Source organism: Sarcophilus harrisii, chromosome 2 (assembly GCF_902635505.1).
Source record: "Sarcophilus harrisii chromosome 2, mSarHar1.11, whole genome shotgun sequence".
Lineage (NCBI taxonomy): Eukaryota > Metazoa > Chordata > Mammalia > Dasyuromorphia > Dasyuridae > Sarcophilus > Sarcophilus harrisii.
The window spans coordinates 405,436,984-405,452,033 of NC_045427.1; the positions used below are offsets into that span (position 1 = coordinate 405,436,984).

The 15,050-nt window shown below is 32.9% G+C and overlaps 1 protein-coding gene across 1 annotated transcript in view; it reads right to left on the reverse strand.

The window, feature by feature from the left end:
* Positions 1-501: 501 nt before the first annotated feature.
* Positions 502-15,050, reverse strand: part of LCP2 (lymphocyte cytosolic protein 2) — a 73,166-nt gene continuing 58,617 nt past the window's right edge. The window contains exons 14-21 of the mRNA XM_012552390.3: positions 14,549-14,579; positions 11,368-11,380; positions 10,043-10,175; positions 9,151-9,194; positions 5,814-5,908; positions 4,260-4,337; positions 3,080-3,235; positions 502-1,104 (exon numbers count right to left, since the gene is read on the reverse strand). Coding sequence (XP_012407844.1) covers positions 982-1,104; positions 3,080-3,235; positions 4,260-4,337; positions 5,814-5,908; positions 9,151-9,194; positions 10,043-10,175; positions 11,368-11,380; positions 14,549-14,579 — 673 coding nt within the window. The 3' untranslated portion in view covers positions 502-981. The remainder of the gene's footprint in view (positions 1,105-3,079; positions 3,236-4,259; positions 4,338-5,813; positions 5,909-9,150; positions 9,195-10,042; positions 10,176-11,367; positions 11,381-14,548; positions 14,580-15,050) is intronic.

Sequence of the window (15,050 nt, forward strand, 5' to 3'; positions counted from 1 at the left end):
AATACTACCTGAGTCTTGCTGAGATTATTCCTATTTCCATATTGAAGGGAAAGGACCAGATCTATCTGAGGGAGTGCTATATCCTTTATGGTTATCCTTATGATGCTATGGCTTTCATTTCCTTTCATTAATTGTTGACTGACCTACAAGTGTCTCATTTTCTTCAAGCCTAAACCACCAGAGGACTAATCTGAGTTAGGCTCAGCCTATTATTTAGACTTTAAGTGTTGAAAAACTCTTGTTTGATGAGACCAGACATCACAATGGAAAGGAATCCCTGATTTCCCATGAAGGATTAATTGTAAAAAGAATGACTTACACCTTGGATTTCTGTTCACCCATTATTAATTAGATAAGCAAAATGTGGTCAATAATTTTAGAATTTTTTCATTGGGCTTTTAATCTTGAAATTTTCCTTAAAATCAAGAAAATAGGATTATGGACTAACCAATAAATGTTATACATATAAATTAAAAGAACAAATTCAGTCCAAACACAGGATGGAGGGAAGGTACCTTTTTATCTTTAAACAATAACAACAAATCATCTAGGTTTTTAAACTTTTGAAATTACAAATTTTAAATATTAATGACTGCACACGTTTTATTTATAACAGAAATCAATTTGTGACATAAACTTCTGAGCTCTCATAGGAATTAAGTGTTTATCTTTGCTATACATATGTAAAACACACATTAAGGAGGTGCTCAAAAATACCTATATAATCTGTATAAATTGAATCATTAGGGTTCACTTGAAGTGTGAACATTATCAGTTGTGCAGTTTTACAGACATTGAAGAATAATAAATAATTAGAGATTCCATCCTTAAAAAAGTATATTTGAATGAAAAGTATTTAAATGAAATAAAACAAAGTTTTTCTGCTTAGTTTGAGGTCTCTGTTCATAGTCTTATTGGTGGTAGATCATCTTCTGGTGCTGACAGATGAGGAAGAGACTGATAAAATTACTCGATAGTTTCCTAAGGATGTCCTGCAGCATATATTAACATGCACTGGTTTCTGGAATCTCGGTTTTTTCCATCAATAAGCAGAAGTGGCATTTTCCTGAAGTAGTCAATAATTTCTGGAACTGATAAAAAATCCTGAGGGTTTAAAAAAAGGGAAACATGTTCAGGATTGGAATTAATAGCATGAATTGAGGTAAAATAACTGGTTAGGGCTTAGTAAGTGTCAGTAATATGGAACTTATCACATTTGTGATAGTTTTCTGTTTAGTATTAAACTCTTAGCAGAGCATCTTGAATAAATATTATTTTCCCATCCAACAACAAATGACTCGTGATATACAAAAAAAAGAAATTACTTTCTAACACTGCCTAAATTGTTAGTTTCCTTAAATCTTGTGGCCATTGTTCCTTGTAATAAAGCTATTTATTATTTTTCCCTCAATAATAGTATTGTTTTGTGTAAGAGTAGATTGACTAGCTATTGGGAAACCAGGTTGCTGAGCTTATTGACTATTACCTGGATATATACCCTTAAACAAATTATTTAGCTTCCGTCTTAGTTTTCTAATCTTAGACTGAGGATAATAACAGTTGTCTTGTTACCTCAATGAATACAAAATTAGGTAAGATTATATATGCCAAAGAGCTTTGAAACATATAATGCTTCATAAATAGTATAAAGTTATTATTATTATAGTTTAATTTATAGTGCTAAGAATATATTTTTTAATTTCTCTCATGTAGGACTGGACCTAAATTAAATAGCTTCAATAACTTGTATTTATGTAGTACTTTGTTTTTAAAAAGCATTTTCACAATCTATTTTCACAATGTATTCTTTCATTTGATCAATCCAATAATGCCATGTTAAAGATTTAAAAGTATTGTTTCCATATTCCAGCTAACAAAATTGAAATGTAGAAGTCTGAGTGACATGACCAATCTCATAGGGCTATTAAGATATAGCAGGACTTGTCTCTTTGCTTTCTGATTTATGTCTCTTTATTCCCATTATGCATCATTTTGAAAAAAACATTTGGTTTATATATACACTCAAGGACTCAGATATTTGACCTTTTTTTTTTCTGAGGCAATTGGGGTTAAATGATTTCCCCAGGGTCACACAGCTATGATGTATTAAGTGTCTGAGGTCAAATTTGAACTCGGGCTCTCCTGACTTCAGGGCTGATGCTCTATCCACTCACTACCTACCTGCTACATTGACCAATTTTGTAGGGCAAATTAATCATATTATTGGCATTCTATTTTGCATTTCAAAAATATTTAGTGTTTTCAACTTTTGGAATAGATTGTCATGTCTGAGGTGAGGATGGAAAGAACTGTTAGTTATGTACTTTCAATACAGAATAAGTCCAATATCTACAAATCTGTCCATTCGTTTTTTCTCTAAATTGCTGTGGAATCAGATAGTTCTAGCTTAACTCAACTGCCTCAGAAGAGAGGAAGACCTGAGTTCAAATCCTACCTCAGACTTCTACTATGTCTATTACATTGGATAAATCATCCACCTTCAGTGTTCTCCTGAGTGAAATAAGAAGGTTTGATATCTGTGACTTCTAACATTCCTTCTAGTTCTAATTCAGTGGTCCTCTGATAAGTCACAAGCCAGAAGTGAGGATACTTTGCCCAGAGAGAATAGGAAAAACCAGTTTAACAATCTTAAGACAGGCAAACCTCAAAGTGCTGGAAAAATAAACATTTTCCTTACTACCTAATCAGCAATTCTGTCATGATATTCACATGCCCTTTTAATTCTTCCACCAAAGTCTTTTAATGTGGCTTTGGTTTTTTGTTTGTTTGTTTTTGTTTTTTAGGAATGTCTAAAATTCTCGAAATTTGCAGTAGTATAACTATTGATTACACAGATTGGTTTAAAAAAAACCACAACAAAGAATACTTGTGTTTAGTAACCCAATGCTTGGCATAGAGTAAGCACTTAATAAATTCTCTATTTAATATTTACCTCCCAGAATGACTTTCACAGAACTTATTAAATATTTTGCATTTCATGATTCCATATCTATTTAGTTCTCCAGAAAATTAGTCTGAAAAGAAGTCTCAGAAGTTATTTTTTTCAAATATTCATTACCTCTTTCCCTGGACGCCCAGTTCCCAATAAGTAAATTTGACTTTCTTCATTGTAACTAATTTGAATGTTATACACTTTATTTTTGTACAACACCATGAGTACATATGGTTTGGTAATTGTTTTCTTAGAGCTGTCTCTCACCAGGAAAGTGCCATCCTAAAAGGAAACATCAAAAGAAATTTTCATCATGATGTAAAGAATAGGTGTCAGCAATGGGCAAACATCTAGGATTTAATAGAAGCTGTCAATAGAGAATTCACAAGGAAAATTCAGACTCGAACTATATAGGTAAAATCTCTACATTTTATGAATTGGGTTCATTTACTCAGTGAAAAATATATAGAAAATATATGGTGCAAACAGTTGTAGAGGGAACCACAAAACTAGCTCCTCTTAACATCTGTTCACCAACAAGGGCTCACCTTTAAAAAGATTAAAGTAAAGATTTTAATGGGGACTAGTGGATGGAGAGCCAAGAGGGAGGAGAAAACTTACTGATTTCAACAACTAGAAATCATTTAATCTGAATCAGCCATTTTTGTCGCATATTTGACTTAGTGTAAGTTTTGGCAGGTGAAAATCTGCATCTATACCCCAGTAGGTTTTAAAGAGGAATGGCGTCTCATAAGGACTCAGTTTAGTTGCTTTGAGTTAGTGTGAAAAAAGGATCTGGCCTTTTTATCAGGAAGATTCAAGAACCACTTCCTTGGCAATCTCTTAAAAGAGCTTACTACCTAATAGTTAATCAATTAAAAAATGACACTGCATAGTCATCAGAGTCAAGAATCTGAGTAAGTTCAGGGATACATTCAGCAATTTTTTTCAATTATTCCATAAGTGAAATGAGAGTGATTTGTGTGTGTGTGTGTATGAAAAGCAGATCTGTAGTAAATGTCATACTTGAGAAAGGAATTGATAGATGTTGGATTAGTCTATTAGTCTACATCTGTATGATCCCAGTTAATAATAAATATAATCAATCAGGTCATTAAATGAAAAAGATGAAAAAACTACTCACGCTAGTATTTTTGACAGAATTGACTTGGGAGTATCAGGTAAACACAGGTTAGAATTATATTTAATTTTCTATTTGTATATGCTTTTTCCAATAGTGTCATTGCTAAAGGTGTGTTCATCCTCCCTCTCCCAACCCCATTCCCAGTAAATTTTTTCATTGTACCTTGTTTATTTTCCTAAGAGCAGCTTCTGCTTCTGTTCGAGTAACGTAGGAAACATACCATTCATTATTCAATGAGTTCTGAAGATTTTAAAAGAAAAATTTACAGCTGAATAAACTGTGCTAATATTGTTAATATAAACAGAGTGAAAAATTATGTGTTCTTAAATGGAACTTGGTTTCACACAGCTTTATATATATATATATATATATATATATATATATATATATGAATCATCAAAAATAATTCCCTATAAATTGAAAAGTTTTGTTTACAGGAATTATTTATTTTTAGAAACATAGAGTGAAGCACTATCCTTGGGACTGAAAGAATACTAAGATACATACGTATATCATATCCAAGGAAATTTTACTCTTTTAGAGAAATTTAGTTTAAAAAATCATGACACTAAGTTTATCAGAAGGTCAAGAATTTGAATAAGTTCAACAAAGTGCATTTTATCTATACTAACTTTCACCATGGCTATCATGACAAATATACATATGAAGATGGCATTCATACTATAAAGAACTTATTTTTCATTATTTTTGAGTCACGTTCAGTCATATTCAACTCTTGTGATCCCTTTTGGGGTTTTCTTTGAAAAGATGAGGGAACTGGCAAATAGGATTAAGTGACTTGCCCAGGACCATACAGGAAATGAGTGTCTAAAGTTATAATTGAACTCAGATCATCCTTGACTCCAGGACCAGTGCTCTATCCACTACACTACATAGCTGCCCAATATTGAACTTAGAGGATCTTATTATAAGCAAATATACAGGAAAAAAAAGAGGATCTTATTATAGACAAATATGCAATTATGTATATACAAATGTGCTGGCAAAGAAGATGATGAAACTAGTCTAAAGAATGAAGGATTCTAAGGGCAGCTAGTTGGTGCAGTGGATAGAGTACCAGCCCTGAAGTCAGGAGGACCTGAGTTCAAATCTGACCTTAGACACTTAATGCTTCATGACTGTGTGACCCTGGGCGAGTCACTTAACCCCAATTGCCTCAGCAAATAAATAAATAAATAAGGATTCTGTCCAATACTATAAATCTGAAAGTGTATAGAAACTGGGAATTGTTTTTCTTTGGGAGCTGGTGTCCCCAAAATTTGGATGAAACTCAAAAGAGAATAGAGAAAAATTCATTTTTCTCCTTCTGTATCTGGAGTCTCTTATTTGTTTTCATTTTGTTTTTAAAATTCACACAGAAAGTAATTTCAAGATTAGAGAACATGGTGTCACATTCATATGCAAACTTTTTGAAGGACTACTAAATTGTATATAATAAGGATCCTTGTGGACGCACATGAAATTAGAAAGCTATGTATCAATATTATCTATATTTTATTGCATTTTTATTCATATTGCCGAATATCACCCATTTTGCTCTGGCTCTGAGGACACTTGAAAATATTACAATGGGTATTTGACACATCTGTTGTAGAAAAATGAAATGCATTCAAACTGAAATGTATTCAAAAACACTAAAGTAGTTTATGGTGAATCACTTTCTACCAAGAATGACTTGAGGATCATTGTACCTACCTCATCATCCCCAAGAAATGGTGGTTGTTGCCTGTTTGGAATTGGCAAGGGTCTACTCTCAGCTGGACTTCTAGATGATGGTCTATTGATAGCACCTTTAAAATTATAGATTAAAACATATCAAGTTAGTATTTTTAATATTTCTGTTTAATCATATTTTGTTTTTCTCAAATACCATTTTTCTTATTTTGATGGATATTCCAGGAGTCAGTGATAAAAATACTTTCTACAATTTAGAAACCATATTATCTGCTCAGATGGCACAGTACAATTCTGTTTACCACAGAATAGATAAAATGTAATCTACAATGATCTCCTAGATATGTATTAAACCTATTAATAATACAAGCAATTTATCATTTGATCACATGCAAATGAAAATTACACTGAATTACTGAAGGGAACTAGTATATGGTATAATATGTTATAGCTTTTTAAATGTTTTTGTAATAGTATATAGTAATAATGTCTATTAAGTTATTTTTCATCATTTTACCTAAATAAAAATTGTTAGCGAAAGCAATATAGAATTATCTTTGACAGTATATTACAAAGTCATTTGTTTTTATTCTCTACAGCAAGACTGCTATCTATCTCCTTCTAGACAGAATAGTGCATCTGAAGTCAGGAAGGCCTGGATTCAAATTCTGCCTCACTTAATTAGCTTTGTGACCTTAGACAAGTCACTAAATTTCTGAATAACACTAGCACCTATCTTTCAAGCTTGTTGAGGGGATGAGATAATGTTTGTAAAGCACTGTACAAATTTCCAAGTGCTATATAAATGCTAATCATCATTATCATCATCATCAACATTGTCACTGTTGTCATCATCTTTATAGAATGAATCTATAATGACTCGAAACTTTTGACAGCAGAACCAAAATAATAACATTTGTCCTCTTTTACAAGGTTGCTGTGCAAATCAAATGAGACAATACTGGTTGTTTCAAAAATCTTAATACTATTTTAAACTTCAATAGCTTAAAATGGCACTGACTTTTAAAATATTTTGTATTTAGGAAATCCTTTATAAATTGCAAAGTGTCATAAAAGCATAAAACTTTTTTAAACTTTCCTGGATGTTATTTTTTTTTTTAAATTCTGATCCCAACAAACATCAAGTAAAGTGAGTTGTTTCATATACACAGTATAACAGGAAACAATTGTACATGAAACAGCATATATAGATATATAGCATCTTCCATCAAGTCATGAGTCTATTATTTCAGTTCATTTTTCTCTTTTAAGAATATAATAAATTCAACAGGTTACTTTCAAAGTTGTCCTTCTTATCAGTGACTTCTACTGTCCTTCCTTCTGTCCTGTTCTTTCCTGTGATTTCAAAAATTCTCTTTTCTTTCCTCCTTTCCTTTGCTTCCTCATTGTTATTCTCCTTCTTCTGCTTCTTCTCCTCCTTGTTTTTCTCCTACTTCTTCTTCTCTTTCTCTTCCTTATCTTTCTCCTTCTCCTCCTTCTTCTCCTTCCTTTCCCTATTAATTTTTTCCTTATCCAGTATACCAGGCAATGCTTTCTCATCCATATTCTCAGTACTTAACACTATGCTTTGCACATAGTAGGTGCTTGATCAATGCTGTTTTATTCATTTATGAAGCAGGAGGAAATTTAGAACCAGTATCCAAGAATAGAGATACTTGTGAGAATTGCCTGTATGGAATGTATGAGCCCAATTCAATAGTGATATTAGTATTCTTCTTAATGTGGATATAATGGGAGAGGATAATAATATGGATTACCTGAAAGTGGCAAATAGATTTCAGAGAAACTTCATTTTGTTCAGAGACACATTTGTCTAAATCCTATTCATCATTAAAGAGGCTTAAGTACTATATGAACACAATTTTACAATTGTGCAGAACTTTAGAGATCATCTATTCTATTCTACTCTCTCATTTTACAGTAGCCAAAACTGAAGCACAGAGACATTAAGTTTCTTGCCCAGAATCACTCAGGTAGTAAGTAACAAGAGTTCATTCTAGAACCCAGATCTTTTCATATTAACCCTAGATCTCTTCATTTTTTTTCTCCAACTGCTGGAATACAGCTGGGACCACACATAGTCATGCAATTTAAATACATTCAGAAAATACTGAATGAGAGTAAAGTCTGATACTATATCTTGTTTTTATGGAATGCATTATTGTCTCATATTGTTTTCCGGTTATTTCACATAGATAACTATTTACTCTCAACTAAACCATAAGAATTCAATTTATAAAAATATGTACAACTTATAAAATGTAATTATAACAAAAATAACTCATATTTACAGGGCATTTTCTTCATTATCTTCTGACATAATGTATATATCATTCTCATTTTGGAGATGGCAAAATAGGTTCAGGTTAAATGACTTGCCCAAAGTCATACAACTAGTAACTGTGAGAGCCTAAATAAGAAATCAGCTTTCCTGAATGCTATTGAATTCAGTGCTCTTTCCATAACAGCATTCTGACTTTCAAATAATTGTGCACATAACTGTGAGATAGATTATAATACTATATAACAGGTGCAAATAGAGGTTCTATTATTTGTCTAGAACTGTGCTAGATCTTGAGAGGCTATAAGTGAAAAAAGAAACACTTGCTTCCCCAACAAAAGTAAATTAAGTTTTTACTCTTTCCCATTCCAACCCACCCACCAACCTGTGATTTCATCAGTATAGACAGTTTTTGGTTTTGAAATTCTCTTCAGAATGAAGGGCAATGATTCCTCAAATTTTTAGTTTCAGATCTACCTTAGGCACTGAAAATCTAGTGATTTGCCCAGGATCATACCACCAATTTATTATGTCAGAGCCAGGAGCTCAGTCCAGGTCATCCTGATTCCATTATACTATATTGGCATTATACTATATTGGCCCATCTTTTATCCATTATACTATATTGGCTTAGATTATTACATATCTCATATCAAATTATTTATTCCATGTATATTATAGATATATAGCATTGTATGTGCTATTACATCACTTTATATCTCTCATATCATAATTTTTTTTTATTTTGGGCAGGAATAGTCAGATCTTTTTTTAAAAGACTATAACAAAATGCCTACTGGTCAGACATTTGGAGCTAAAAATTCATCAAACCTAAATATCTGTGAGTTCATGAATATTTAAATCCCCTACTTGATTTTAATATAATGTTACCACAGCCTGACAGGGAGCCTTTTGTTATTTTAAAAAAGAATTACTCATTCTTCTCAACAAGTTTACAAAATTATACTATAGTAAAAAAAAAAAAAGTCTGCTCTAAGCCCACAAGTATGCTAGGTGTGGTAGCAATTATAAAGGAAGTCTAAACCACATACATACCTTTTGACAAGTATGGTAGCAGTGATGTACTTGTTGGAAAAGTACTGTGGAGACAGAATTAGAGATAAGTAAAACAATGGGTGGGATTTTCAGGGTGGAGGGAAGGGAAATACAATGAAAATTCTTCTTACATCTGTTTATCCCCAAATCCCAGGAAAGACAGTGAAGGGATGAAGATTACTTGAAATGCTTATTCCAAGGTAGCCCATTCCAGAGTCTTCTAAAGACTATAATAAAAGCCTGACAAACTAATTACTGGATATAAGCAGTTGACTGCTGCTGGCATTCTGTGATTTTTTTTTCTTTTTTTTGCCTCTGACTCCTTTTTTTTCCTTCTTATTTTAGTAACTAGAAAAGTACTATTGCTATTCTGATCCTTGATCTGTTTTAACCATGATAAATTGGGCAGCAACCGTTCCTGTCACATCTAGGGTATTTATTGATTATCTCCTTTATCTCCTTTTTAAAATGTAGAGATCTCTTACCTAGTATGTACTCTCTCTCTCTCTCTCTCTTTCTCTCTCTCTCTCTCTCTCTCTCTCTCTCTCTCTCTCTCTGTATGAAGTTTTCAAACGATGCTAAATTGTTTACTTCTATTTTCCCCTCTCTAAATTTCTTCCTTTCTTTTCTAAGTGTTGATTCTATTGTTAGGACAATGACAAAAGCCATATACATTGCCAAGTTGGGAAGCAGAAACAAAGAATAACACCAAGATGGGCTTGCATTGTGATCAAGAAATGGCTTCACTGATCCCAAATATGACCTGTTTTCCCCCACTAGCCCATCTTATCCAACCTCTTGGCATTGGGAAATTGTGCCCTACGATGCTCTGGAATGGCAACCGACATCACATTAGCTCAAAACCAACAAATAGGCAATGATAGAGACGAACCTCGCTGTGATTTGTCCAGGCATACTGTTAGATCCTGTTTGGGGAAGTTTGGATGGTGGCTTAATAGATCTTGAAGGGAAAGTATTGGAAGAGAAAGAGGGGATAACTGGATGGGGAAGTGGCCTCTGGGGTACTGTGGTGAAGAAAAAAGAAGAATTAAGAGAACCATGAATAAATGTGTTTACTCATTAAAACTTCTATTTAAAGGGCTGTAACTTAAACCAGATTGATATAGAGAGTGATAATAATGAAGAACATTGCTTCTAATTAGATGATAGTTCTGAAGATACAGCCCATCCTCCAAAAGACATTTTGGCTAGTTCTCCTTCTTAGAATGCCTACATGACATAACTATAAAGGTAAAATTTTATATGAAGTTAATTTTAAGTTCTTTTGGTATGTTTTATATCATATGATACGTTTCTCCTTTGACTCTTATTGTTATTGTTGTTGCTGTTAAGTTATTTCGATCCTTTATGACTTTTTGTAACTTCATTTGGGGTTTTCTTGGCAAGAGATACTGTAGTGTTTTGCCATTTCCTCCTCTAGCTCCTCTTACAAATGAGGAAACTGAAGCTAACAGGTTTAAATGACTTACCCAGGGTCACATGGCTAGTAAATATCTGAGACCAGATGTAAACTCAGGTTTTACTGGTTCCAGGACTGGTGCTCTATCCACTGTACCATCTAGCTGCCCCTTTCACTCATTATGTTGGTAAAAAATAACCATCTCTTTTCAGAAATAATTGATTTTTCAAAAAATTTTCACACTTCTTCACTGATTCTGTCTTGATTCTTTCCATGTATGTTAAATAGGATAAATGTAGACATTTGGATTGTTCTGTTTTTAACTATTTACCAGCATATTTGTTTTAAAATTGCATTGCAAAATTCAGAAATTTGGCAACATTAAGCATAAACTCAACAATTTTTCTTGGTAGCCCAATAAAGAGAGATGGCATGATATAATAAATAGTGAGTAAATCAGACAGGCCTGAATTCACACATACTAGCTATGTAGCCATGGATAAATCACTTAATTTCTGCATCTTAGACATTTTTCTGTGACTTCTAGGAACTTTTTCTGATGAAGTCTGCATTGGTATAGAGAATTTCCATACATACTGATGAAATTATAGTCTACTTCTCTACTTAAAAAAATAGCAATGAATAATTATTTTGTCTGACTTCATTATATATTCATACATCTATTTAACATAATATGGCTAGCATTAGACCTCTCCTTTGCCTTATAAGATATTTTCATTTGAAGGACCATTTGGAAGGATAAAGGGAATAATTTAATTTGGGTTTTCTTTACTTACCATCATCTTCTTCCTGGAGTGGGCAAGAAAAAGAATAATGTTATTCTTTCAGTGGTATAAAGTTCAAAGTTCAAGGCATTGCTATCTTTATAAAATACTATGAGAATCAACCAGAATTTTTTAACCAGCATCACATTAAATGTATTACTAAGACGAGTAAGATTTTCTTTAAAGCTTTAGAATATGAGATCAGTCAGTATCTTTATCTTTATGTACTCATTCTTTTTTCTCTAGGCTCCACTCCTGACTCCCTATACTTCTTTCTTTAATAACAGCCAACAATCGCACCATATCTATAGTACTTACTATGTGTAAGGCATTATGCTCAATACTTTACAAATATTATCTTATTTGATTCTCACAATAACCCTGGAAGCTAGGAGCTAGGAGCTACAATGATCTTCATTTTACAGTTGAGACAACTAATGAAAACAGATTAAGTGACTTGCCTAGGATCCTACTAAGTGAATAATTAAGGCTGAATTTAAATCCAAGTTTTTCCTAATTCCAGACCTTATGTTCTATCTGCTGTGCCACCTAGATGCCTATTACTATCAATTATTATGATAGCAGTGATTATTAATAGTCATTATTCTTTTTATGTAGAAAGCTTTCAATAAATAGTTAATATTCTTATTATTAGATAGAAAGCTGGGCTGAAGTCAGGAAGAACCTGAGTTCAAATCCAACCTCAGTTACTACCTATGTGACACTGGACAAGTCACTTAAATTCCTTAAATTTGCCTCAGTTACCTCAATGATAGTATGGGGCCCATTCTAGCAACCAGCTCCCAGGGTTATTGTGAAGATCAAATAAAATATTGGAAAGTATAGTGCCTGACTTAGTAAATGATTGTTTCTTTCCTTCTTTGCTATATTTTTAATTGGGTAAAGAGAAAAATTTAACCTGAGAAAACGTAGAGTCCAGAAAATTGACAGTAGGTAAAGAAAGACTAAGATGAAAGTAGTCTTTGTTTACTCTAGCCACACTTCAGGACAAATAGCACTGGATGGTTATGTTGATGTTCTTTTTAATATTATATTGATTTTTAAAAGCAATACTTTATGTATTGTGAATCATCTTGTTTTCTTGCTTGATGTAAATAAGGAGACTAATTTGAACCAGCCAAAAAAGCATTTTATGTAGTCCTGTACTACACTGAGCATTTAAGAAAAGAACTCTCCCAAACATTATCATTGAGCCCACTATGAGAAGGATGAAGGAAATAAGCATTTATTAAGCACCTACCTACTATGTTTTGAGGCAGCTAGATAGTACAGTGGATAGAATGCAGGATCTAGAATCAAGAAGATTTATCTTCTTGGGTTCAAATATAACCTCAGATATTTAGTAACTGTATCACCCTAGGCAGACTACTTAACTTTTTGCCTTCGTTCCTCATCTCAAAAATGAGGTGGAGGAAATGGCCAACCCTATTTGTATCTTTGCCAAGAAAGCCCCAAATGGAATCACAAAAAATTTTATACAACTGAAAAAAGACTCAACAGCTACTAAGTGCTGTGCTAAGTGCTTTATAAATATTATCTTATTTGATCCTCAAAAAAACCTTGGGAAATAAGTGCTATTATAATTCCCATTTTATTATTTAGAAAGGTCAAGAAGGTTAGGTTAAAGCAGAGTCACATGGCTAGTAAGAATCAGACCAGATTTGAATGAAGGTTTACCTGACTTAGATCCTGCTTAGAGTCAGGTACAACCTAGCTACACCTAGATCAAGTTTATTTGAACAATTGTAGACTAATAGTATCACTTTGCCTATGATAGGGCTGCCTAAAACATAATCTTCCTTTAATCATACTACCACTTCATTTAAGAATATATTTTGACTTCATATTTTTCTACCATATCATTTACATTTTTTGCCTTGATTTATATTCAGCATCTACTCTTATCTTATAAAGATTTATTTTTATCTCCTACAACCACTACTCCTACCCCTCTTAGCTTGCTGCAATTGTTTTATATGTTCTCCTAATACACCATGTTCATTTCTCTTTTTGATCATGTTGTCCTTTCAGCCTGTTTTTAACTCCTCAGTTTATCTAATCCTTTAAATCCTTCAAGACTACTGCCAAAGCCATAACTTGGTTGGGAAGAATGGCACTTTCTTTCAAAGTACCAAAATTTAGCATATCCTAAGACATACTTTTGTCCCCTCAACCTTTCAGTCTTTAGCAACAAAGAATACTTTCATTCCTCCAGGCAACTATACTTCTCCCTTTCTTCCCATCCACCTCAGATTCAAAAGTTCCTAATTACAGCTCTGCCTGTAACCTATGTAAGGTTTTTATGATCTCTAAGGTTCTTTTCTAGCTTTAACATATCATGACTCTAATTCAATAGCAGCTAGAGATAAGTTTTGCTGATTAAACAGCTTTATTTTATTGGGTTTTTTAAGAATTATTCCTACTGGTAGCTGAAGACTACTGTTCAAGTACATATTGATCTGTAACTCCCAAAATATATATATCACAACTCAAAACTTAAATTAAATCTGGTGATGTTCCTTAATTGTCTTAAATATGTCAGTCTTGTCTCATCTGCTACTTGACTGTTTTGTAGTTGTTAAAACAACAGTTTTGTCTACTTTTTTGTGATCCCAGTTGGGGTTTTCTTGGCAGAGATACTGGAGGAATTTGCCATTTCTTCCTCTGGCTAAATTTACAGATGAGGAACTGAAGCAATCAGATTAAATAACTTGTCCAAGGTCACACAGCTAGTAAATATCTGAGGCCACATTTAAACTCAGGAAATTGAATCTTATTCCAGGTTTGCCACTCTATACTCTGTGCTGTCACCTACCTACCTACTTCATATTAGAAATACTGACTTAATACTCCATAGATGACCATTTCTCATTACCCAAGATAAAGCATAACCTTGAGATATAAGAGGCATTAAATAAAACTTGATTGATTGATTAATTTAATTAATAATTCTCTGGGTGACCTGGGTAAAACCTGAATATTTGGTATTTTGGGGGTCAGGATGGTATAACAAAGACCTTAAAATTTGGGCATGTGGCCTAGAATCATAGTGATTCTTTCAAACTGCTTGTAAGAGATTGTTCTTATGTATTTATTGCCACCACCCCTATCCCCCAGTAATTTGTGGTAGATTTTAATGCATATATTTGACAACAAGACGTTTTGTACTTACATCACCTCTTCTGTCTGCTTCCCATCCATGTCTGAAAATGAATTAGGGAACAATAAAAAGAATTAGTTTCTTTCCCCTGTGGAAATAGTTGGAATTTGAATGATCAAGTTTCCATTTTTGCATATTTAAGCTTAAATCACCAAGAATCTAGCACATTTAAATTAGTTAAAATGTGAAACAAAACCACTGGGAGAGTATGCAGGGAGCTTGTATATAAAGAGATTTGCAGCATTTAATTTCTGTGTCAACATTATGGGTAATAAGAAGAAAATCTTTAGAACTTCCAATGGAAATAATAGTCAAAAAGCTGCTTATTCAGCAAATCATAATTTTAATTGCTCTTGAAATAGGATCATTCATGTTGGAGCTAAAAATGCATTTTAGGGATCATCTAAACTCAACCACCTTATTTTACAGAGAAGAAAACTGAGATAAAAGAGACATCAAATGAGTTGTCCATTGTCATATATATACTTAGTACTAGAGCAGAAGCTGGAACCCA